The sequence below is a fragment of the Esox lucius genome, chromosome 10 (genome assembly GCF_011004845.1).
Source record: "Esox lucius isolate fEsoLuc1 chromosome 10, fEsoLuc1.pri, whole genome shotgun sequence".
Classification (NCBI taxonomy): Eukaryota; Metazoa; Chordata; class Actinopteri; order Esociformes; family Esocidae; genus Esox; species Esox lucius.
In genome coordinates, this window is record NC_047578.1 from 856,040 (window position 1) to 883,290 (window position 27,251).

Sequence of the window (27,251 nt, forward strand, 5' to 3'; positions counted from 1 at the left end):
CTGCTACAGTCCACGTACACATGACTGACCATTCAACAACCAGACCCACGACATAGAAACCCTGAACTGAAACCCTGAATTAAAAGCCAGATGTTATGACACACTTTCTGTTCTGCAAGTCATCCCTCTTGATCAGCTCTGATACAACTAACAAGATTTAATAAATGACTAACTGCTAATGCAAACAATCTAAAGTCCAAAGTGTTGTGTCATTGCCTGTGAGTACTGATTATATAAGAGTCAGCAAGCTGAAGGGGTTCAGTTGTAGTACATTTTCAATATATGTCAAAGTAACAGTTTTACTATTATATATGTAACAGTTGTGGTTAGTTTCATGATCTTATATATGTAACAGTTGTGGTTAGATTCATTATAATAGGTACCAGTTTTAATTTGTTTTAATATATAATAGGTACCAGTAAAATGAAGCTTTATATAATATTCTGTCTCTTCGGGCTTTCACTCAGTCAAGGTAAGATCAGTGTGTTTACCTGCCTGTCTGTCTGTCTCTCTGTCCATCTGTCCATGTGAATTGTCTTTTATCTCATTGTGTGTGTCTCACTGTCTACAGTGTGTGTGGTTGATGTCCTGTAGTGGCAGGTCTGTCTTTTGAACAGCCCCATTGGTGACTGTTGGCAACCGAATCTCATCAGTGAAAGGAGCTTTTCTTTTGGCTCCATTTTCTGCATACTTAGTTTTTTGCTCAATAATTGTAGATGAGTTACAAGTATTTGCTACTAATGTATTGTATTTGCAATGCAGAAAACAAGTGGTGGGAGCATATGACTGAAATTCAGAATGCCCATCGCCAAGTCTTTGTTCTTGCAGACAGTCTCTCCCTGTTTAGGGTGCTTGGATATTAAACTGTGTTTAAGAGTAAATGTTTGGTCTGAACTGATGAGTGTAAATGGTTGAACAACGATCTGTATCTGTGGGGTTAAATAGACAGTAACAAACCGATACAGTATGACAAAATGAATGTGTATGACAGGCAGACTGAAGCAGGTCAGAACATCTCTCAGTAGGCAACCATTAAGAGCCCTCCCTGTATCCCAGTCCTTTTGGAGTTTGAATGGAACAGATTGGAAAATATACATGAGAGGTGGTCAATAAAACCATGGAATTTCACCTCTATGTATGTCTGTTTGCAGTGATGCAAGAAAGACATGTCAGGCAGTGAACAAGTATGACCACTGACCTTTAGAATGTATTTCCTAACTGAGAGTCTCTCCAGGATGTGTGGAACAGCTTCAACAGAGCGTGGAGGAGAACATTGACTTCCCGGGGTCAGATGTTCTCCAGATCCTGTCTCCTGATGTGAACCACTGCCAGTTAGCCTGTACACAGCACGCCCTGTGTCAGTTCTTCACCTTTGTCCGGCCAACCTGGACTGCAGATAAGAGGTCAGTACTGCAGAACGCTGTATACTGACTCACCACTGCAGACCAATGATCATTAGCAGGCAATACACTAGCATTAACCTAGGATTAACCTAGCATTAACCAGCATTACCCTAGGATTAACCCAGCATTACCCTAGGATTAACCTAGCATAACCCAGCATTTCCCTAGGATTATCCTAGCATTACCCAGCATTACCCTAGCATTACCCTAGGATTAACCTAGCATTACCCAGCATTACCCTAGGATTACCCAGCATTACTCTAGCATTACTCTAGCATTACTCAGCCATACTCATACACTTTTATAAGAAAAATAAATAATAATAAATAAAGTAATAATACATAATGATGTAATAAAGACTGTATACACATTCCAACAAAAGATAAACACTATTCACATAACCAAAAAACAGAAAGGCTGTATTCACATAACCAGAAAACATAGATGGTGTATTTACAAAAACAAAAAACATAAAGACTCTGTCTTTACATTACCAGAAAACACAAGAACCAAAGCTTCTTCACAAGAACCAAAGCTGTCTAGGGGTTGCAACAAGGCGAGGCAAGCATGGTACTAACCCTGCCTGTACTGGCAGGGTGCTGGACAAGTGCCTCACCATATTGTTCTCTTCATCAGGCAGTACTTCTGCTACCTAAAAAACACACCATCTGGGGAGCCAGACATAAAGAAGCCACTCAATCATGTGACTTCTGGCTTCTCTCTCAAAGGCTGTGTAACCAAACCTAGTAAGAAAGTACTTTTCTACACACACACACACACACACACACACACACACACACCACCACCACCCCTCACCCACCCCAAATACAAACTGTCTCTGTCTTGATTTCTACTGTCTCTGTCCTGACCCCTGTCTCTCTGTCTTGACTCTTAACTGCTTCTCTGTCTCTATGTGTCCTGACTCTTTCTCTCTGTCTCTGTGTCCTGACTCTTTCTCTCTGTCTCTGTGTCCTGACTCTTTCTCTCTGTCTCTATGTGTCCTGACTCTTTCTCTCTGTCTCTGTGTCCTGACTCTTTCTCTCTGTCTCTGTGTCCTGACTCTTTCTCTCTGTCTCTATGTGTCCTGACTCTTTCTCTCTGTCTCTGTGTCCTGACTCTTTCTCTCTGTTTCTATGTGTCCTGAATCAGTTAATCCGTTTCTTTGTCCTATCTCAGTGTTTCTGTTTCTGTTCTGACTGCCCTGTCGGTCTGTTTGTCCATTAGGTTTCTGTCTGTCCAAGGTATTTACAGATGTGGACTTCTTTGGGGAAGACTATCGCTCCCTGTTCACGCCAGACCCTGTAGAATGTCAGCGAGCCTGCACCAATGACCTCGGTTGTCAGTTCTTTACCTTTCTCACTGAAACCTTCCCCAATGAATCCATCAGGTATGTGTACCTTGGTCATTATCGTGTTAAAGCCACACTAGTTGAAATGCAAATATTTGTTGATTTGTCTATGGCTAGAGTAAGGTTCAGAATCATTGATAGGGTTAATTTAGAGGTTTCAGATTAGGGCTAGTAAATATGTGTTGCTTTGTCTATGGCTAGGGTATTTTTCTATTTAAAGCTTACTATATTGTAAATATTTGGAAGTTTATTGATTCAATAGGTTTAAATTCTACAATAATTCAATGCACCCTCTTCACTTATTTATATTGCTGTTTATCACCTTATACTAAATCTAATATTTATTGTGGGTAACTTTATTTAACAGAAAGAATAGTCATTAGGAACTTTTAAGTGGTCATCCATGACTTCCTTCTCTGGGGTATAAATATTAGGTGAAACGTTCCCTTTTTCATCGATCAACATGGGGGGTCAGAGAACACCAACATTCTTAAATACAGAAGCTTGTTGGCCTTCATCAACGGTTTTATTATTGCTAAAGCCAAAATATATTTTTTAGATTATCAAATTTGAACATGACTCAAGTATGAATTTCCATTTTATAACGATTTCAAGTAGGTACTGTAGCTCTAGGTACTGAAAAAAAGACATGGATCCTCAGATAATCTATCTTTCTGTAGATTTAAATGTCATCTGAAGTACAAGAAAGTACCATTGCCACCAGTGATTAAGGCACAGGAGGGGGTCATATCTGGCTTCTCCCAAAAACTGCTGCCAGCCAGGGGGGGAGATACCACAGGTACACACACACACAAACAAACCTACACATGCACAAACACACAGACAAAGTTACCCATGCAAACACAAACAAATGTATCCACACACACACACACACACACAAAAACAAACATGCACACAAACACCCGCCTGCATAACAATCATTGATCAACCCTCTGTCCAACTGGGTTCTCAGTGTGAAGATGTACAGTGTGTAGTGCTAACTGGGTTCTCAGTGTGAACATGTACAGTGTGTAGTGCTAACTGGGTTCTCAGTGTGAACATGTACAGTGTGTAGTGCTAACTGGGTTCTCAGTGTGAAGATGTACAGTGTGTAGTGCTAACTGGATTCTCAGTGTAAACATGTACAGTGTGTAGTGGTAACTGGGTTCTCAGTGTGAACATGTACAGTGTGTAGTGCTAACTGGGTTCTCAGTGTGAACATGTACAGTGTGTAGTGCTAACTGGGTTCTCAGTGTGAAGATGTACAGTGTGTAGTGCTAACTGGATTCTCAGTGTAAACATGTACAGTGTGTAGTGCTAACTGGGTTCTCAGTGTAAACATGTACAGTGTGTAGTGCTAACTGGCAATCAACCTAATCAGGCCTCTCCAGCTCCAGTAAGTCCTTTATGTGGTGTTTCTGTTATTTTGTTCACCCCCTGTGTCTGTGTGTGTGTGTCTGTGTGTCTGTGTGTCTGTGTGTGGATACCCTCCTCTTGTTCCAGGGTGTCAGACTAAGATCTTCCCCAGCACCAATATTGTGGGAGGTGACATAGAGCAGTCACCTGCAGTATCAGCTGAGCATTGCCTCTTCCTGTGCTCCACCCACCCTACCTGCACTTACTTCTCCTACACTACCGCCAAGTACAAGACTTCAAATCCAAAGTAATACTCCACTACTAATAATACTATGACTTCTACACAACCGCCAAGTACAAGACTTCAAATCCAAAGTAATACTCCACTACTAATAATACTATGACTTCTACACAACCGCCAAGTACAAGACTTCAAATCCAAAGTAATACTCCACTACTAATAATACTATGACTTCTACACAACCGCCAAGTACAAGACTTCAAATCCAAAGTAATACTCCACTACTAATAATACTATGACTTCTACAATACTGCCAACTACAACACTATATATCAACCGTAATACTCCACTACTAATAATATTATGACTTCTACAATACTGCCAACTACAACACCATATATCAACTGTAATACTCCACAACTAATAATACTATGACTTCTACAATACTGCCAACTACAACACTATATATCAACTGTAATACTCCACTACGAATAATACTATAACTTCTACAAAACTGCCAACTACAACACTATATATCAACCGTAATACTCCACTACTAATAATACTATGACTTCTACAATACTGCCAACTACAACACAATATATCAACTGTAATACTCCACAACTATTAATACTATGACTTCTACAATACTGCCAACTACAACACTATATATCAACCATAATACTCCACTACTAATAATACTATGACTTCTACAATACTGCCAACTACAACACAATATATCGACTGTAATACTCCACAACTAATAATACTATGACTTCTACAATACTGCCAACTACAACACTATATATCAACCATAATACTCCACTACTAATAATACTATGACTTCTACAATACTGCCAACTACAACACAATATATCGACTGTAATACTCCACAACTAATAATACTATGACTTCTACAATACTGCCAACTACAACACTATATATCAACCATAATACTCCACTACTAATAATACTATGACTTCTACAATACTGCCAACTACAACACAATATATCGACTGTAATACTCCACAACTAATAATACTATGACTTCTACAATACTGCCAACTACAACATTATATATCAACCGTAATACTCCACTACTAATAATACTATGACTTCTACAATACTGCCAACTACAACATTATATATCAACCGTAATACTCCACTACTAATAATACTATGACTTCTACAATACTGCCAACTACAACACTATATATCAACTGTAATACTCCACTACTAATAATACTATGACTTCTACAATACTGCCAACTACAACACAATATATCGACTGTAATACTCCACAACTAATAATACTATGACTTCTACAATACTGCCAACTACAACACTATATATCAACTGTAATACTCCACTACGAATAATACTATGACTTCTACAATACTGCCAACTACAACACAATATATCGACTGTAATACTCCACAACTAATAATACTATGACTTCTACAATACTGCCAACTACAACACTATATATCAACTGTAATACTCCACAACTAATAATACTATGACTTCTACAATACTGCCAACTACAACATTATATATCAACCGTAATACTCCACTACTAATAATACTATGACTTCTACAATACTGCCAACTACAACACTATATATCAACTGTAATACTCCACAACTAATAATACTATGACTTCTACAATACTGCCAACTACAACACTATATATCAACTGTAATACTCCACTACTAATAATACTAGGACTTCTACAATACTGCCAACTACAACACAATATATCAACTGTAATACTCCACTACGAATAATACTATGACTTCTACAATACTGCCAACTACAACACCATATATCAACTGTAATACTCCACAACTAATAATACTATGACTTCTACAATACTGCCAACTACAACACTATATATCAACTGTAATACTCCACTACGAATAATACTAGGACTTCTACAATACTGCCAACTACAACACTATATATCAACTGTAATACTCCACAACTAATAATACTATGACTTCTACAATACTGCCAACTACAACACTATATATCGACTGTAATACTCCACTAATTACTACCATTGCCAAGTCGTGACATTAGTGATACACGGTATTGAGACTTATTCTTACCACTGTGTGTCCTGCAGCGAACAGATGCGTTGCTTCCTCAAAAAAAACTCAGAAGAGATGAGGACTGTGGCAGCAGAAGAGGTGCATTCTGGGATGCCGGCGCGCTTCTGCCAGACCTCAGATGGTGAGAACCTGTTGTCACTAGCAATACTGTGACATCATGCAATTTTTATACTGTAATATCTTAGATGCCTGCAACTAGTAACACACTGAGGTTTTAACAATTTTGTTAATAGGACACCAGGCGCAGAGTTCACAAATGAAGAGTTTAATAACTAATAAAATAAAACAACAGAAAAAATGCAAGGAACACAGGAAAAAAGCAGGCATTGCAAGCTGGTCAGCCAATAGGCAGGCAGGCAGGCATGAACAAACATAACAGCAGGTAACACACACAATAACTCATCAAGGGCTGAAAAGAATTGGGCAGACTAAATAGGGAGCTAACGAGACACAGGTAAAAATGACAAAAGACTGGGTACGTTCAAGAAAAAAAGGGAAAAACCAAACAGAACAAAACAGAACCTAACAGAAGTACTGAAATTCTGAAACCTTCAACAACAATTTAAATAGGGTCATTTTGGAAAAGCAGGAAGGGATAATGTTATTGTTTCTTCTCAGCCTGGGTGAAAGCTGAGTATCAAGGGCTGGATTTTGTGGGAGAGGACAGCCGTCATTTCTTTCTGGCCAGCTCAAAGGCCTGCCAGCAGAGTTGTACCGAGGACCCCTACTGCCAGTACTACACCTATGCCACAGACACATTTCACCTTGAACTCTACAGGTATTGTGGTAGCAGTTATGCACGCACACACACACACACAAATACTCACACGCATACAAATACCCTGACACACACACACACACACACACACACATACTCACACACATACAAATACCCTGCCACACACACACACACACACACACACACATACTCACACACATACAAATACCCTGCCACACACACACACGCACACACATACTCACATACATACAAATACCCTGCCACAAACACACACACACACACACACACACACACATACTCACATACATACAAATACCCTGCCACACACACACGTTTAAAAAGCATGAAGGTACATAGGCAGAAGCAGACAGTTGATCACATCCAATATTACTGATTACTTTGTTTTTCCAGGAGTAACTGTTTCCTGAAGCAGAGCATCAACATTCCTCTTCCCCCAAAAATGGTGACAACGCCAAATTTGGTGTCTGGATTCTCCCTGAAGAACTGTTAATTAAGGCTACACGCATGCGCGCATACACACACACACACACACACACACACACACACATACACACACAGAGGAAGATGTATGTATTGTTTAAAGATTGGTGTATTACTTAATCCATAGACTGATGGTTGTAAAAAGCAATACAAGCTTCCCTATATAGACCCTGTATTCATGATCCTCCTCTTCCTTACTCCTCTTCCTCCCTTTCATCTTCCTCTTCCCTACTCCTCTTCCTCCCTTTCATCTTCCTCTTCCTTACTCCTCTACCTCCCTTTCATCTTCCTCTTCCTTACTCCTCTTCCTCCCTTTCATCTTCCTCTTCCCTACTCCTCTTCCTCCCTTTCATCTTCCTCTTCCTTACTCCTCTTCCTCCCTTTCATCTTCCTCTTCCCTACTCCTCTTCCTCCCTTTCATCTTCCTCTTCCTTACTAGTCTCTCTGTTCTTTCTCATTCAGAATAAAAAACATATTTCCTTAACTTACATCCTGCAGAACTGCATTACTATTTGCAAGTGATGCATTTGCTACAGTACATTGTTAAAGGTTTTGTTTGTTCCGCTTCAAACAGGAATAAAACACCCTGACATAGATTATACTTATGTCAAAGTTTTTTCTGTCCTCGCCACTCACTGTAGATCTGAAATATACTAATATCAATTAATAGTCTGTAACAGAGTACAGAAATATAATTTAAAAAATATTTATTTATTATATTTCAGTACACCGTAACCTTTTTTTTATTTTTTACATTTGTCCTTTTAGTCAATTGTGAGATTTCACATATTGGCTCGTCATACAGTATCTACTAAAGAAAATGTTTCACCCACATTTTAGATGCATACTTTTCTGTCATGTCAAACATCCATCCAAATATGTATTGTATTCATAAATCTTCACTCATGAGGCCCATAGCCTATTACTGAACTCCAGTTAACACTGCCTGGCAGACTGAAGACATTCAACATTTGTTACATTGATCAGGCTTTAGTTTCAACATTGATTGTTGAAAATAATTTTGTCTTTTCTGGAACTTTTTTCACTGATCAAATCCCATGTTCCATAAGCCTGATGCAATGGAGGACATGAATGTACTGGTGGGTTCAGAAGAGACACACAGAGACCAATTCACATACAGCTATTCATATCAGAATGGGACATTGGGAGGGAGACGGTCAACTTCTGATCAGTGCATATTTTTGTCAATATCCCCCAAATTTACTATATTAATTAACAGCATTAATTTATTATTTTGAATAATCAAACAACAGTCACTCAAGGGATTATAAATGCACAAAAACTACTGTGCTATAACTATTTGATTTTAGAGCTTAAGGCAGTGTCAGCATTGACTCAAGATAGCTTACAACAATACACTTAGTCACAATGACTCTACAAACAAGACATGGTAAAACCGGTATTAAACTGGCCGAAAGACAAACATTAGCTTTAAAATCAAATCAAACCTGCCCACAAATATAAGGCCTCGCAAACCAGGACCTACAGTATTTGTCAAGCTGCACAGTGTAAAACGCACAGTAATTGCACAGAAATGCTAGAAATAGTGAGATCATGGGCTTCACAAGAACACCTGCCAACACAAAAAACAGGAAGTCGATTGCTTTTCATAAACTATCCTAAATCGAACATTTTATTCAGCATTTTAGGATACATGAGAAGTATAAAACAGCAGTATGTTTTTGCAATCTAGAACCTCAATGGCAAATAGGAAAAGATAACTGTTTGTTCCTCAGTGGAGGTAAAAACTGTTCAACAGTGGTAGGTACAAACAAATAAAAAAGGGTGTCTTAAAAATATTCAAAACAAAAATTGTAACTTTTTTTATTTGTCTTTTATTTTCGGTCATAAATCATGGTATTATGACTTACATGTTACATTTATTTTTCAGTTCAGTGTAAAAGTTGGATCTGAGATGTTAACCATGGTCATCATCATTTTTGTGCATATGTGAGAAATGTATGTGTATGATTCTGCTTCTTACAAATTCCTGGTTTCTGTATAATCATGATGATTAAGTGACAGTTCTCCACCATCACTGGTCTGGCAGAATATCTTGTTCAGGTAAGGATTAGGTCAAGGGGGTTTTAACTATTTGAGTGAAGGTTTGGAGCATTGCTACTACGGTTGGTATCTTAACATAAAACACTTCCACACTATCTTGCGCATTCACCAACCAAAGCTAGTTTGGGAGCAAAAACATAACATTTGACATCTCTGACATATGATTGTCTGTTTGCTTCATATCTGCAAATTATTTAAAATACCATCAGTTCCATTTGAACCATTTTACAACTGGCAAGAGAATCTAAACCAAACTGAGGTCTTGCTGCTTTTTAACTGTGTCTAGAATTTGCTGAGAGAGATAACATGATTTCTGGTTTCATTCAGGAAGTCAAATTCAGTTGACTCCGCAGCATGAAGACGTCAGATCAATACTACCACAAATATTTAAATGTATCAATAACTGATTTGGAATACATATTTGATGTATCATTCAGATGGAGAACCTGTCTTGAGACGTGTTTTGAGAACAAAAGTGTTTCAACATCTCCAGACAATGTTACCACTATGCCTAGGACCAAGATATGTGTCTGTTTCTTTGGTGTGGCTCAACCAGACCTTTGTTTGAGGTGTGCATCATATGGGTCGGGTGGATTTGTTTTGTAATTCAGCCCGTCTGTACAAACACACTAAATACCATTGACTTCACACACATCATCATGACATCCACACTATGGTAACTGACATGTCTTTGGAGGGACGCATTGTTCTTTCTGTAAAAGAAAATCATTCTTATAGTCTCTCTTTCTTTGCAAGGTTAGACAGATTATATTAACACCTGGTCTGAGACAGAGACACAGACAGATTATATTAACACCTGGTCTGAGACAGAGACACAGACAGATTATATTAACACCTGGTCTGAGACAGAGACACAGACAGATTATATTAACACCTGGTCTGAGACAGAGACACAGACAGACTATATTAACACCTGGTCTGAGACAGAGACACAGACAGATTATATTAACACCTGGTCTGAGACAGAGACACAGACAGACTATATTAACACCTGGTCTGAGACAGAGACACAGACAGACTATATTAACACCTGGTCTGAGACAGAGACACAGACAGACTATATTAACACCTGGTCTGAGACAGAGACACAGACAGACTATATTAACACCTGGTCTGAGACAGAGACACAGACAGATTATATTAACACCTGGTCTGAGACAGAGACACAGACAGACTATATTAACACCTGGTCTGAGACAGAGACACAGACAGACTATATTAACACCTGGTCTGAGACAGAGACACAGACAGACTATATTAACACCTGGTCTGAGACAGAGACACAGACAGACTATATTAACACCTGGTCTGAGACAGAGACACAGACAGATTATATTAACACCTGGTCTGAGACAGAGACACAGACAGACTATATTAACACCTGGTCTGAGACAGAGACACAGACAGACCAGAGTGATTCAGACGGTTAATGAAGCAACACCAGTTGGGACAAATCACTGAAGGTAACCTTCATCAATACCACTGTTAATATCAGGGTTTGTTGTATATTTAATATAATATGTATGTCAGAAACAAAATTATCTGAGAATTCTATAACCACTAGGTATGAAAATGTAATTTGGGAAAGTTATTTATATAACATTTTAGTATTTTGTAATTTGTATTTTGCAGTTATGAACCACGGTCAAATAGATTTTGTAACAAGATACATTAGAGGGCTATATTTTAGAAATACTATTTAGTCAGCTTTTCAACAAGCAAGCAAGTTTATTTCTTGCAATTCAATGTTCTTAACAAACAAACAAAAAAAAAGTATATATATATTAATATATTAAAAAATACAATAGTATAGAAAGAAATACTCAAAAGAAAACATCAAAACAACATCATTATAATAAAACATTGAATAAGAAAACAATAAAAATGGGATAAAAACACAGGAAGCTATAAAAGCTGTAAGACTAAACAGTGTTTAAGTACTCAGTCATAGTGCGTGAACAGTAGTGTTCTCTGAAGGATCTGAAGAGGAGAGTTCCAAAGCTGGGAACAAGAACTTTGAAGGATCTGAAGAGTTTCTGCATGAATTAATGGAACCCTATGCTATGTATTCTCCCAGGGTAGCCTGCCAGGGTTTCAATAATTGTCCCGCGTGTCTTTGTAGTTCTTCATTAAAATTTTATATGCAACCCTGTTTAAAAAAAGGTGGGACGCTATGTAAAATGCTAATAAAAACAGAATGCAAGGATGTGCAAATTATTTAATCTCTATATTTAATTGAAAATAGTACAAAGACAACATATAAAATGCTGAACCAAAGAAATGTTACTGTTTTTGGAAAAAAAAAATTTGTATTTGATGCCAGCAACATTTCAAGAAAGTTGGGGCAGGGGCATGTTTACCACTTTGTTACATCTCCTCTTCTTTCAACAACACTCTGTAAGCGTTTTTGGAACTGAGGAGACCAACTGCTGTAGTTTTGAAAGTGAAATGTACATCGATCAGCCATACACATGACCACCTGCCTAATATTGTGTAAGTTCCCCTTTTGTCGCCAAACAGCCCTGACCCGTCAAGGCATGGACTCCACTAGACCTCTGAAGGTGTGCTGTGGTATCTGGCACCAAGATGTTAGCAGCAAATCCTTTAAGTCCTGTAAGTTGAGAGGTGGGGCCTCCATGGATCTGACCTGTTTGTCCAGCACATCTGGGGAATTTGGAGGCCAAGTCAACACCTTGAACTCATTGTGTTCCTCAAACCATTCCTGAATCATTTTTGCTTTGTGGCAGGGTGTATTATCCTGCTGAAAGAGGCCAATGCCATCAGTGAATACCGTTGCCATGAAAGAGTGCACATGGTCTGCAACAATGCTTAGGTAGGTGGTATGTGTCAAAGTAACATCCACATGAATGGCTGGACCCAAGGTTTCCCAGCAGAACATCGCCCAATGCATCACACTGCCTCCGCCAGCTTGTCTTCTTCCCATAGTGCATCTTGGTGCCATGTGTTCTCCAGGTAAGCGACACCCACACACCCAGCCATACACATGATGTAAAAGGAAACATGATTCGTCAGACCAGGACACATTCTTCCATTTCTCCGTGGTCCAGTTCTGATGCTCACATGCCCATTGTTGGCGCTTTCGGCAGGGGGCAGGAGTCAGCATGGGCACCCTGACTGGTCTGCAGCTACGCAGCCCCATACGCAACAAACTGTGATGCACTGTGTGTTCTGCCACCTTTCTAGCAGTACCAGCATTCACTTTTTCATCAATTTGAGCTATAGTAACTTGTCTGTTGGATCGGACCACATGGGCCAGCCTTCACTCCCCACGTGCATCATTGAGCCTTGGCCGCCCATGACCCAGTCGCCAGTTCACCACTTTTCCTTCCTTGGGCCACTTTTGATAGGTACTGACCACTGCAGACCGGGAACACCCCACAAGGTCTGCAGTTTTGGAGATGCTCTGACCCAGTTGTCTAGACATCACAATTTGGCCCTTGTCAAAGTCGCTCAGATTCTTACGCTTGCTCATTTTTCTTGCTTCTCACACAACTTTGAGGACAGAATGTTCACTTGATGCCTAATACATCACACCCTCTGGTGCCATGATAAGATTATCAGTGTTATTCACTTCACCTGTCAGTGGTCATAATGTTATGGCTGATGGGTGTATCAGTGTTATTCACTTCACCTGTCAGTGGTCATAATGTTATGGCTGATGGGTGTATCAGTGTTATTCACTTCACCTGTCAGTGGTCATAATGTTATGGCTGATGGGTGTATCAGTGTTATTCACTTCACCTGTCAGTGGTCATAATGTTATTGCTGATGGGTGTATCAGTGTTATTCACTTCACCTGTCAGTGGTCATAATGTTATGGCTGATGGGTGTATCAGTGTTATTCACTTCACCTGTCAGTGGTCATAATGTTATGGCTGATGGGTGTATCAGTGTTTTTCACTTCACCTGTCAGTGGTCATAATGTTATGGCTGATGGGTGTATCAGTGTTATTCACTTCACCTGTCAGTGGTCATAATGTTATGGCTGATCGTGTATCAGTGTTATTCACTTCACCTGTCAGTGGTCATAATGTTATGGCTGATGGGTGTATCAGTGTTATTCACTTCACCTGTCAGTGGTCATAATGTTATGGCTGATCGGTGTATTCCCATTCTTGCTTGATATAGGCATTATTATGCGCTGGGCACTGATTGTGCAGAATTATATTTTGGTGATTAAACACGTTAAGGGGATTTTTTTTTTTTTCGTATGTTTTTTTTTATGCCTTGTCATGTGGGTTTGTCTCACTTCGCTCTTTCCACTAGTGTACCTCCCTGTGAATCCCTCTCAGGTGTGCTGCGTCGGTGCTGATGGGCTGCGTCGGTGCTGATGGGCTGCGTCGGTGCTGATGGGCTGCGTCTGTGCTGATGGGCTGCGTCGGTGCTGATGGGCTGCGTCTGTGCTGATGGGCTGCATCTGTGCTGATGGGCTGCGTCGGTGCTGATGGGCTGCGTCTGTGCTGATGGGCTGCGTCTGTGCTGATGGGCTGCGTCTGTGGTGATGGGCTGCGTGTGTGCTGATGGGCTGCGTCTGTGCTGATGGGCTGCGTCGGTGCTGATGGGCTGCGTCTGTGCTGATGGGCTGCGTCTGTGCTGATGGGCTGCGTCTGTGCTGATAGGCTGCGTCGGTGCTGATGGGCTGCGTCGGTGCTGATGGGCTGCGTCTGTGCTGATGGGCTGCGTGTGATGATTTCCTTTGGGTGTGGAGGAGAGAGAACTGTTATGCTGTGTGTGCTTTGTTATATGTTACCATCGATTATTTTTGTACTGTCCTTGGAGGACGGCTAGGTCAGACACCCTAGGGTTTACACACTCCTGTAGATAACCTGTTGTTATATACACTAGGTTAGAAGCGAGTGGATGTTCCTATGTTTATTATAGCAGTCAGGTTAGTTCTACAGGGTTTAGCTTGTGACAGGCAGGGTAGAGGTGTCAGGAAGACCAGGGCCCTTCTTATCATTTATTTACTTTGGCAGCCTGGCCGTTCTCCTTACACTGAATGGTAAGCCTCTCTTTGTTGTGTTTTTCCCCTTGTTTTTGTTCATTTCTAAGTGTTACTGTAATAAAAACCCCATGGGTCATTGCTTTTACAACATGATCTGAGTTGTACTTGGGTGGTTGTTTGGTTGTTTTCATTGGTGCTAACTCCACCATACGTTTTCCTGCCCCAGTGTGTTTACATGCGGGCAGTTGTGTTTCTCTCCGCTAACGAGCCTTAGGAGGGACGTAACATATGGTGCTCAGCCGTTCAGGGTCTCCTTTGTCATATTTTTCATTTCATAATGCGCCAAATGTTTTCAACGGGTGACTGGAGGCAGGCCAGATTAATAATCAAGGCCTTCACTGAAAAGGGTGTCGTCTAGATGGAAGCATTTGTTGCTCCAAAACCTGCAAATATTGTTCAGCAATTATGGTGCCTTTGCAGATGTGCAAGTCACCCATGCCATGTGAACTAATGCATCCCCATACCATCATGGATGCTGGCTTATGAACTGTGCGCTGAAGTTTTTTGAAACTTGTTACTGGCATTTAATATAAAATCGGCATATATTTTTCCAAAAACAATAGCATTTCTCTGATTCAACATTTGATATGTTGTCCTTGTATTATTTTCTATTGAATATAGGGTTTAAAGATGTATTAATTTACTATGAACATCTGTTTATCATAGTGAACAGAGGGCCGATATGAAGGCATGCAGTGTGTTCCTGTTTATTCTGTCATCAGGTTAGTAAGAAAATACCAATGATTCTAAACTTTTAAATTACGTTTGATACATTTCTCATTCATTTCAGTAAATGAGCCTGTATATTCTTCACTTAAATAACAGCCCAGTGTTAATAAATTAAGGGGCCATTATTGTACAGTTCAAACATCTCATTGTTCTCATAGGGCTGTGCACGCTTTGTGTGTCCCCCTCTGGTCACTACCATTTTGTCGACATTCAGAAGTCCTGGTCTGAAGCTCAGAGTTACTGCAGAGAAAGGTACCTTGATCTGGTCACCATCCGCAACACAGAGGACATGTACTGGCTTAATAACTCGGTAAAAACTGGTTTTAATGGCAAAGCCTGGATAGGGCTGCATGATGAGAACAGCTGGAGGTGGAATCTGGAAGATCCAGCTTTCTATGGTCAAGGGGAGACTGAGTACAGGAACTGGAACCCTGTGGAACCAAATAACAATGGTGGAAATGAGCTCTGTGTGGAGATAAGAATGCCTGGAAACTGGAACGACATTCCATGTAACATTCAGCAACGCTTTGTTTGCTATGACGGTAAGTATCCTAGCAGGACACAGCTAGAAAGCAAGGAAGTGACTGCTGCAATCAGAATCCCTCTTATATATATTACTTCCAGCAGTGCACAAAGTCACCACCTTCAACAACATAACTAGCTAAAACATGGTCTTAAAATGATTATTTTCTATTGAATTTATTCTAAACAATATGAGCGCAGAAATTGCTAAATTGCAACAATGTATTGCTGAATCAATGAATAAAATATTGCACATTAACACTAGTTGTATATGAAATTACATCCAGTCCTGATTGGCAGGATTATCTCTTAGACATGTTTGACTTCCTATAACGTCCTCTCCAGAAGTAAGTCCAATAACATCTAGGATTGGGGCTTATGAGTGGTGTTGTCACGTGAGGCCGTGGAGTTGCAGCATGAACATCAGGGTGTGTGAGCTAATCTGGATTATGATCCCGAGTATCAGTGTATCATTTCATCTCTGGTCCTGGCCCTCCAGGAAGAAGAATGGCCAATCAGTCCCTTGTTCTGGTTAATGAATTAAAAAATCAAAGCTCTGCAAGGCAACATTGCATCGACCACCACACAGACTTGGCAAGTGTGAGGAACCGGGCCGACGACCTGCTTGTACGGAATGTGTCACGAGGTAACAAAGTCTACATTGGTTTGTACAGAACCTGGTCCTGGTCGGACGGGTCCAACTCTTCCTTCACATTCTGGACATCAGGAGTTCCTAGTAAGAGTGGGTTTAACTGCATGGCGTCTTGGTTTGGAGACTCAGGCAGATGGACCGATGAGATATGTACGTCCGCCTTACCGTTCTTCTGTTACAGTGGTGAGTTCATCTGGGCTTCAGCGGTATGATGTCCTCTTTGATATATTTTAACAGAACTGAACAACACATGTTTAAATGTTTCTTCCAGAAACAACAACAACAACCACAATGGCCCCAACAACTCCACAACTGACAACTGGACCAACAACTAAGCTACAAACTGCACCACCAACCAAACTAAAGACAACTGGACCAACAACTAAACTACAAACAACTGCACCACCAAGCAAACTAAATACAACTGGACCAACAACTAAACTACAAACAACTGGACTAACAACTGAACTACAGACAACTGAACCAACAACTCCATTACTGACAACTGACCCTACTACTTCACTACTGACAACTGAATCTAAAAGTCCACTACCAACAACTGAACCTTCAACTATACTACAGTCAACTGGACCAACAACAAAACTATTGACAACTGGACCAGCAACTCCACTACTGACAGCTGGACCAGCAACTAAATTACAGATAACTGAACCAACAACATTACAGACAACTGAACCAGCAACTAAACTACAGACAACAGGACCCATAACCCTGACAACTGAACCTACAACTCCACTCCTGACAACTGGACCAACAATAAAACTACTGACAACTGAACCTTCAATTAAAGTACAGACAACTGAACCAGCAACTAAACTACAGACAACAGGACGCCTAACCCTGACAACTGAACCTACAACTCCACTTTTGACATCTGGACCAACAACTAAACTACAGACTACTGACACAAAAACTCCACTACTGACAACTGAACGTACAACTCCACTACTGACAGCTGGACCAGCAACTAAATTACAGACAACTGGACCAACAACAATATTACAGACAACTGAACCAGCAACTAAACTACAGACAACTGACCCAGCCACTAAACTACAGACACCTGGACCAGCAACTAAATTACAGACAACTGGACCAACAATTGAATTACAGACAACTGAACCAACAACTCCACTATGGAAAACTGAACCTACTACTCCACTACTGACCACTGACCCTTCATTTCCACTCCTGACAACTGAACCTACAACTAAACTACAGACAACTGACCCAACAATTAAACTACAGACAACTGACCCAACAACTCTACTACCGACAACTGGACAAACAAGTCTACTATTGGCAATTAAATCTGCATCTCCACTACTAACAACGGAACCTACAATTCAGAAACAGACAACGAAATCTACAACTCCACTCCTGACAACTGGACCAAGAACTAAACTACAGACAACTGACACAACAACTCCACTACTGACAACTGAACCAACAACTCCACTCCTGACAACTGGACCAAGAACTATAGTACAGACAAATGACACAACAACTCCACTCCTTACAACTGGACCAAGAACTAAACTACAGACAACTGACACAACAACTCCACTACTGACACCTGGACCAGCAACTAAACTACAGACAACTGGACCTACAACTAAACTACAGACAACTGACCCAACAACTATACTACCGATAACTGGACAAACAATTGAACTACAAAAAACTGAACCAACAACTCCACTATGGAAAACTGAATCTACATCTCCACTACTGAAAAATGAACCTAAAACTAAACTACAGACAACTGACCCAACAATTCTACTACCGACAACTGGACAAACAACTCCACTATTGGCAATTAAATCTGCATCTCCACTACTAACAACTGAACCTTCAGTTCAGCAACTGATAACAAAATCTACATCTCCACTGCTGACAAATGAACCTAAAACTTCACTACTGAAAACGGAACTTACAACTCCACTACTGACAACTGAATTTACAACTCCACTACTGACAACTGAACTTACAACTCCACTACTGACAACTGAACTTACAACTCCACTACTGACAACTGAACTTACAACTCCACTACTGACAACTGAACTTACAACTCCACTACTGACAACTAAACTTACAACCACCCAAGATTGGACCACTGCACCTTCAATAACCACAGGTAAATATGTTATCATGACCTTGGATGTAATTGAATCTGCACTGTCATTGTAGTACAAAAATGTATTTGTTTGTTTTTATTAGACTGAAACTGCACAGTTGGTAAGTCCCACATTGAAATGATGCCTGTGATGGTACTGTGCTCTAGACACCACAGCAATGATGACCACATCTACGTTCCGAACGTCTGAACCTACGACTAACAAACTACAAACAATGGAACACCCTTCAACCAATGGATCTAGTGAGTACTCACACATTCGTTTCAGACATTTGACCACTCAGTAACATTTTTATAAAATGCTTTATGAAATCTGTACCGTTGTTCAGCTTATTTGTCTGCTAAAAGAAATTGGAAAATGGTAGTTTTATACTAATACAGTCATTCAGAGAGATTTGAAGATAGATGTTTAAACTGCTGCATCCCCAATTATCTAAACTCCCTTTGCAAGGAGGAGGAACCCTGTATTGTTACAGGTGATTGATCAACACATTTATAATAGATGATTACTGTCAGGAACCCCAGGTACCGAACCCAAACGCACACCCAGACAAGGTAGGTGGTGAGGGAAACAAGTGTTTATTGAGTGCAGTCCGGTGATGAAATGGGTTTTGGCAGGTGTGCAGACCGGTGAGGGTGGGAGGCTAGATGGAGTGGTAGCATGTTCCAGTGAGGGGGGGTGTAGACGGTTCCAGTAGCCTGGCAGGTGTGGAGGGAAGTCAAGGGCGTAAATCCTAGAAGCAAAGGGAGACGGGAGTCAGACGAGCAGGCAGAGAAAGAAACACCAAGCAAACAGGCATGAAAGGAGTACGGTCAGAAGAGCGAGCACCACATACGAGTGTGGACTAACGATCCAACAGGGTCTGGCTGTCAGGTCTCAGCTTAAATGGTGGTGTAGGGCTGATCAGGACCAGGCGCGCTGATTCCTGATGAGGAACAGGTGAACAATATTATCTATTAGACACCACTTAGTCCTATTTAAAATAATAATAATATATATATATATATATATATATAAATATATATAAAATGTTATTTTTGCTATGCAATTCAACTCAGTATTTTCATACTTTTTTGCTCATCTTTGTCAGTGGTGCCAATCATGTTGGACTTCACTGTACATTCCTTATTTTGTGTGTGTGTGTGTGTGTGACACTACCCCCTAAAGATCAGAAGGTGGCAGTCTTGGGATTTCCTGGTTAGAGGCTCTGTCTTATTTCTCTCATAATCCTCATAATAATTTTCATGGCCAAAAACATTTGTGAATCGAACCTGAAATAGACTCAAACAATCACAATAAGATAAAAATCTGTTTATTGCCTATCTCATCTTCCAATACCAATAGAACCATAAAAGGCAATACTGTGAAACTTAGTTCCCAAACCACTTGACAGAGAATAACGTTGACCTTTACTATGACAGAACCGAGGATGAGTATCTGTTATTAAACCTTTACTACGACAAAACCAAGGATGAGTATATGTTATTAAACCTTTACTATGACAGAACCGAGGATGATTATCTGTTATTAAACCTTTACTATGACAGAACCAAGGATGAGTATCTGTTATTAAACCTTTACTATGACAGAACCGAGGATGATTATCTGTTATTAAACCTTTACTATGACAGAACAGAGGATGAGTATCTGTTATTAAACCTTTCACCATAGAAATTCTATACACGGGATGATTATGACCATGTGTGTATGTGTTGGTGTGTGTATGTGTTGGTGTGTGTGTGTGTATTGGTGTGTGTGTTGGTGTGTGTGTGTGTGTGTGTTGGTGTGTGTGTATGTGTATTGGTATGTGTGTGTGTTGGTGTGTGTGTGGTCATACAACAGTGATTGACAATGTTTTTACAGAACATGTCATTGGACTGAGGGTTAAAATCATCTCAGAAAACCCACTCACAGATGATGACATCAGAGACCTGGTCTTGCAGAAGGTCAGTGCCACTCAGCTTGTTACTGAGGTAACAGCACATTTTATACAGAGAACAATCAAAACAGGTAGTGATCTGTACATGTATTATATTATAGTAAAACAGTGTGTCCTGAGTTGGTCCAGGGCTCTAAGTGTGTCTCCAGTGCTCACGTTCTGCAGTAGCCTGGGGTTGATTCCAACACAAACCATCCTCTCTTTCAATAAAGCATGAATATGCCTACAAATATACAGTGTATTTGATGAAAAGAAAACTTTGATGAAGGTATTTGTCTACATATTGGGTTCACTATTGAGGAATACAACTCTTTATACATAGTTCTTCTGGATAAGGGCACCACATACATTGGGACTGATTGATAGGATGTCCAAATGAACTAATGTTTAGTATTTTGTTTCATGATATTTGCATGATTAATTGAGGCCTTGACAGTAGTTTTAGGCCTTTTTGCCTTCAGTTGTCTACAGCAAATGAAAGGCAATTTCAGTTAGATCTGAATTTAAATTGAGAGTTCAACTTGATCTATCAACCTACTTTTTGTTACGTGTTGTCATTTGCAAACATTTGGGGCTGGTTTTGTAGACATCAAGACCGATCAAGCCTTGTGTACTTGTCTGCACAAAGTGACGTTTGTCAACACGTTTGGGTTCATTTTCTCCACACATTTCAATAATTTGACTAAATATTGTATAGGTTGTATATAACTTTTCCTAGATATATTTACACATTTATGAAAACGCAGAGGCAGTGTAAGCATAAACAAGTTATTACCAGATTCTGTTATAAGCATGACATTACACCCTGGCTCATAACCAAACTCAGTTATCAGCATGACATTACACCCTGGCTCATAACCAAACTCAGTTATCAGCATGACATTACACCCTGGCTCATAACCAAATGCAGTTATCAGCATGACATTACATCCTAGCCAACCAGAGGGCCGGATGTGTGCAGCATTCCCTGTCTTCGGATGCAATGTGTGTGCAGCAGTCTTGCAACGTGTGTAAATAACCAACATGTTTACGATTCTGTTCTCATCCCAGATTCACAAAGAGCTGATCAGACAAGGCATACCAAGTGACATCCCAATAGGCCTGAGACCCAATCAAACGCTGAAGATGAACCCATGAGAGAGGAAGAGGATATGTTGGAGAAACCATCATAGAGATGGATAGAGGTCTCTATGCCCCCAAAGGCTATTCCAACCACAGTTATACAATACGTTTAACAGGCTTGGATTTCTAATTTCACTAAAAACACTTAGGTTCACTATGATACACAATAGATGCAGTTTAGATGTCAATGGAAAGTAGGCCGCTGGGGATTGAAGAAGGATGCTGTCATTACCACACGGTCAAAACACTTGGATCTAACGAAGTGGATATTTGTCAAATGTAATATAGACACTAAAAAAGACACTAGTGTACAGATGGAAATGTTTGAAAATGAATAAATAAATTCATGAAACCAGTTTTGTGTGAATTGGGTTAATATCGGGTTATATATTCATTTAGAACTGCATGACTTGTGTGCCAGCCCTGTGCGTGCTTGTGTGTTTTACTTGTGTGTATGTGTGTTTGTGTTTTTGAGTGTGTGTTTGTTTTTGTGTGTGTCTGTGTATGTTTGCATGCATCAACACGTGTGTGTGGTTGCGTGCTTGTGTACACTGTCATGCCATAGTGTGTTTTTGTGAGTGTGTGTGTTTTTGAGTGTATGTGTGTGTGTGTTTTTTAGTGTGTGTTTTTGAGTGTGTGTGGGTTCTACAAACATTCCTCGGCTGAACTGTCCGACCGCCAGCCAGCCTCACGACCGTGGTCGACCACGACGCCAGCCCTGAGAACGTGATTCACACACACACACACACACACACGCTGCATGGCACGCAATACGAATCACACAAACACATACACACACACACATTCCCTGGCACTCAATACGGCACAGTCACAGACACACTTTTTCTCTGATCCTGAAGTCTTGCTGGTGCAGTGAAGTGTAATTATCATGATTTCAGTAGCATCAGGCTCTTCTGTCTTCATCAGGCTGCCTCGTCTGTTACTAGTTTAGAACTGAGTAACTGACAAGGATTCACACCCACATGTTTTACCCCCCCACCTCTCCCTTCTCCCCCCGACCCCTCCCTCTTTTCCACCCACACGACCCCTCCCTCTTTTCCACCACCCCCCCAAACACACCCACATCTTTTACCCCCCACCTCCCCTCTGACCCCTCCCTCTTTCCCACCCCCCCAACCCCCTCCCATTCTCCACCACCCAGAACATTTCCTGCCATTGCAGTATTTCTCACTCCTGCATCCCATGGTGTCTGTCTTACTTCCACACTGCTGGAGAGACAGTGGCTCACACAGGCAGGCAAACAGAGAGAAAATATATCCGCTGGTAAACCACAGAGAATGACTGGCAGAAAGAATGAGACAGAGGGGAAGATAGACGGAGAGAGGAGAGAGAGAGGATGAGTGACAGAGAGAGGGGATGAGTGACTGAGAGAGTGGAGAGAGAGAGGATGAGTGACAGAGAGAGGGGATGAGTGACAAAGAGAGGGGATGAGTGACAGAGAGAGGGGAGCGAGAGGATGAGTGACAGAGAGAGGGGATGAGTGACAGAGAGAGGAGAGAGAGGGGATGAGTGACAGAGAGAGGGGAGAGAGAGGATGAGTGACAAAGAGAGGGGATGAGTGACAGAGAGAGGAGAGAGAGAGAATGAGTGACAGAGAGAGGGGAGAGAGAGGATGAGTGACAGAGAGAGGGGATGAGTGACAGAGAGAGGAGAGAGAGGGGATGAGTGACAAAGAGAGGGGATGAGTGACAGAGAGAGGAGAGAGAGAGAATGAGTGACAGAGAGAGGGGAGAGAGAGGATGAGTGACAGAGAGAGGAGAGAGAGGGGATGAGTGACAGAGAGAGGGGAGCAAGAGGATGAGTGACAGAGAGAGGGGATGAGTGACAGAGAGAGGGGAGAGAGAGGATGAGTGACAGAGAGAGGGGATGAGTGACAGAGAGAGGAGAGAGAGGGGATGAGTGACAAAGAGAGGGGATGAGTGACAGAGAGAGGAGAGAGAGAATGAGTGACAGAGAGAGGGGAGAGAGAGGATGAGTGACAGAGAGAGGGGATGAGTGACAGAGAGAGGAGAGAGAGGGGATGAGTGACAGAGAGAGGGGCGCGAGAGGATGAGTGACAGAGAGAGGGGATGAGTGACAGAGAGAGGGGAGAGAGAGGATGAGTGACAGAGAGAGGGGATGAGTGACAGAGAGAGGAGAGAGAGAGAATGAGTGACAGAGAGAAGGGATGAGTGACAGAGAGAGGAGAGAGAGGGGATGAGTGACAGAGAGAGGGGATGAGTGACAGAGAGAGGAGAGAGAGAGAATGAGTGACAGAGAGAGGGGAGAGAGAGGATGAGTGACAGAGAGAGGGGATGAGTGACAGAGAGAGGAGAGAGAGGGGATGAGTGACAGAGAGAGGAGAGAGAGGGGATGAGTGACAGAGAGAGGGGCGCGAGAGGATGAGTGACAGAGAGAGGGGATGAGTGACAGAGAGAGGGGAGAGAGAGGATGAGTGACAAAGAGAGGGGATGAGTGACAGAGAGAGGAGAGAGAGAGAATGAGTGACAGAGAGAAGGGATGAGTGACAGAGAGAGGAGAGAGAGGGGATGAGTGACAAAGAGAGGGGATGAGTGACAGAGAGAGGAGAGAGAGAGAATGAGTGACAGAGAGAGGGGAGAGAGAGGATGAGGGACAGAGAGAGGGGATGAGTGGCAGAGAGAGGAGAGAGAGGGGATGAGTGACAGAGAGAGGAGAGAGAGGGGATGAGTGACAGAGAGAGGGGAGCGAGAGGATGAGTGACAGAGAGAAGGGATGAGTGACAGAGAGAGGAGAGAGAGGGGATGAGTGACAAAGAGAGGAGATGAGTGACAGAGAGAGGGGAGAGAGGGGATGAGTGACAAAGAGAGGGGATGAGTGACAGAGAGAGGAGAAAGAGAGAATGAGTGACAGAGAGAGGGGATGAGTGACAGAGAGAGGAGAGAGAGAGAATGAGTGACAGAGAGAGGGGAGAGAGAGGGGAGAGAGAGGATGAGTGACAGAGAGAGGGGATGAGTGACAGAGAGAGGAGAGAGAGGGGATGAGTGACAGAGAGAGGAGAGAGAGGGGATGAGTGACAGAGAGAGGGGAGCGAGAGGATGAGTGACAGAGAGAAGGGATGAGTGACAGAGAGAGGAGAGAGAGGGGATGAGTGACAAAGAGAGGAGATGAGTGACAGAGAGAGGGGAGAGAGGGGATGAGTGACAAAGAGAGGGGATGAGTGACAGAGAGAGGAGAAAGAGAGAATGAGTGACAGAGAGAGGGGAGAGAGAGGATGAGTGACAGAGAGAGGGGATGAGTGACAGAGAGAGGAGAGAGAGGGGATGAGTGACAGAGAGAGGGGAGCGAGAGGATGAGTGACAGAGAGAGGGGATGAGTGACAGAGAGAGGGGAGAGAGAGGATGAGTGACAGAGAGAGGGGATGAGTGACAGAGAGAGGGGAGAGAGGGGATGAGTGACAGAGATAGGGGATGAGTGACAGAGAGAGGGGATGAGTGACAGAGAGGGGGAGAGAGAGGATGAGTGACAGAGAGAGGGGATGAGTGACAGAGAGAGGGGAGAGAGGGGATGAGTGACAGAGAGAGGGGATAGAGAGGATGAGTGACAGAGAGAGGGGATGAGTGACAGAGAGAGGGGAGAGGTAAAGGGGCTGAGGGATGGAAGGATGGAAATAGAGCGGAAAAAAAGACTGAGACAGACGGACAGCCTAGTGACAGATTTTGTTTTGCTTTACTGCTGCCCCAAAACCAAGCCAACTTCAACCATGTTTATCACTTAGGGAGATGAATGGACCAAACACACACAGGAAAAATACTGTTCATCCGTCACTGGAATGAAATGTCCTGAAACAGCCACAATGAAGTGTTGCATCAACATAAAGGAGTCCCCTTTCAGGAGATTCCCTCGTTCAGCACATCCTATCTACATCCTATATACATCCTATATACATCCTATATTCTGCAGACTCAAATAACCATTTCCCTCCATTGGTCCCTGAAGTTCTAGAGGTACCATGTTGTTACAGGACAGGACACTTGAGGAGGGAAATGTTACAAGTTGTTACAGGACAGGACACTTGAGGAGGGAAATGTTACATGTTGTTACAGGACAGGACACTTGAGGAGGGAAATGTTACATGTTGTTACAGGACAGGACACTTGAGGAGAGAAATGTTACATGTTGTTACAGGACAGGACACTTGAGGAGGGAAATGTTACATGTTGTTACAGGACAGGACACTTGAGGAGGGAAATGTTACATGTTGTTACAGGACAGGACACTTGAGGAGGGAAATGTTACAAGTTGTTACAGGACAGGACACTTGAGGAGGGAAATGTTACATGTTGTTACAGGACAGGACACTTGAGGAGGGAAATGTTACATGTTGTTACAGGACAGGACACTTGAGGAGGGAAATGTTACATGTTGTTACAGGACAGGACACTTGAGGAGGGAAATGTTACAAGTTGTTACAGGACAGGACACTTGAGGGAGTTTATATTGTAATTGTCTTTCTACTAACATTTTTGGTTGTTCATCATAGTTGTTTGTATATTCATATTGCAGTACAGACACATGAACATTTGATCAGACAAGTGCTCCGTTTATTGTTTTCCAGGCTGCCCAAACTCCCAGTTCCAGCCAAACACTTAAACCCCCCCTCCATGTACACAAAAACAGTGAACCGTGGAAATGGTACTAGAAACACACGTTCTACAAACCAGCTGGGCCATTAGCATGTTAGTCATTAATAATTGCCTTTGTCTGATTGGTTAGAAATTATCCAATCACTGATAGCTTTTGTATTGTATTTTGACTTCATCTAAATAACTGCTCTTGGAGGATTCTCTGTTGGAATATGTTGTGAACAATTCAATTCAGTGAAAGACATCAGCTGGAGTCGCTGGGCAAATGTTTTCACCATGAACAAGAGGACACCACAATGACAAATGCTGTTTGTTTAGTCTGCACAGAACATATCTGACTCCCAGTCCATATGAGTGTAAACAGAGCACTGCTCAGTTACTCTGAATGTAACATTCATTTGAGCGAAACGGTGCTGTTCTAGACCACCTGATGAAAAACAAAAGAGTTCAGTTGGTTTCAAGTAAACTGAACGGATCTCAAGAAGCCAGTTGTTATTTTACCTTCCTTTCATCGTTTATCTACAGCCATACAAATAATGCAACAAATTATTTATTTAGAGTGTTTTCAAAATGATATTAATATCACTATATATTACATGAATTGGTTCAAATCCAGAATGCTGATTGACTGAAAGACATGTTAAATGGGACTGTATAGGAGACTTG

The 27,251-nt window shown here is 41.6% G+C and overlaps 2 protein-coding genes across 2 annotated transcripts; both read left to right on the forward strand.

Moving 5' to 3' along the window:
- Nucleotides 1-272: 272 nt before the first annotated feature.
- Nucleotides 273-7,782, forward strand: LOC105027740 (coagulation factor XI). The gene is made up of 9 exons (XM_034294601.1): nt 273-472; nt 1,235-1,403; nt 2,040-2,149; nt 2,628-2,790; nt 3,432-3,550; nt 4,255-4,414; nt 6,477-6,583; nt 7,081-7,240; nt 7,613-7,782. Exons 1-9 carry the CDS (start codon nt 424-426, stop codon nt 7,710-7,712), a joined length of 1,137 nt encoding a protein of 378 aa, XP_034150492.1. The 5' UTR covers nt 273-423; the 3' UTR covers nt 7,713-7,782.
- Nucleotides 7,783-15,505: 7,723 nt separating this feature from the next.
- LOC105027741 (mucin-2-like) lies at nt 15,506-19,034 on the forward strand. Its single transcript, XM_034294822.1, has 5 exons — nt 15,506-15,556; nt 15,722-16,105; nt 16,585-16,943; nt 17,980-18,898; nt 18,982-19,034. Exons 1-5 carry the CDS (start codon nt 15,517-15,519, stop codon nt 18,984-18,986), a joined length of 1,707 nt encoding a protein of 568 aa, XP_034150713.1. The 5' UTR covers nt 15,506-15,516; the 3' UTR covers nt 18,987-19,034.
- The last annotated feature ends 8,217 nt before the right edge of the window (nt 19,035-27,251 follow it).

Excerpts from the sequence above, each read along its gene's own strand:
- LOC105027741 (XM_034294822.1), top strand. The coding sequence starts at position 15,517 with ATGAAGGCATGCAGTGTGTTCCTGTTTATTCTGTCATCAG. Across the intron at positions 15,557-15,721 it reads CCTGTTTATTCTGTCATCAG|GGCTGTGCACGCTTTGTGTG; the intron begins GTTAGTAAGAAA and ends TTGTTCTCATAG. Across the intron at positions 16,944-17,979 it reads AGTTCATCTGGGCTTCAGCG|ACAACTGACCCAACAATTAA; the intron begins GTATGATGTCCT and ends ACTAAACTACAG.
- LOC105027740 (XM_034294601.1), top strand. The coding sequence starts at position 424 with ATGAAGCTTTATATAATATTCTGTCTCTTCGGGCTTTCACTCAGTCAA. Across the intron at positions 473-1,234 it reads CGGGCTTTCACTCAGTCAAG|GATGTGTGGAACAGCTTCAA; the intron begins GTAAGATCAGTG and ends GAGTCTCTCCAG. Across the intron at positions 6,584-7,080 it reads CTTCTGCCAGACCTCAGATG|CCTGGGTGAAAGCTGAGTAT; the intron begins GTGAGAACCTGT and ends GTTTCTTCTCAG.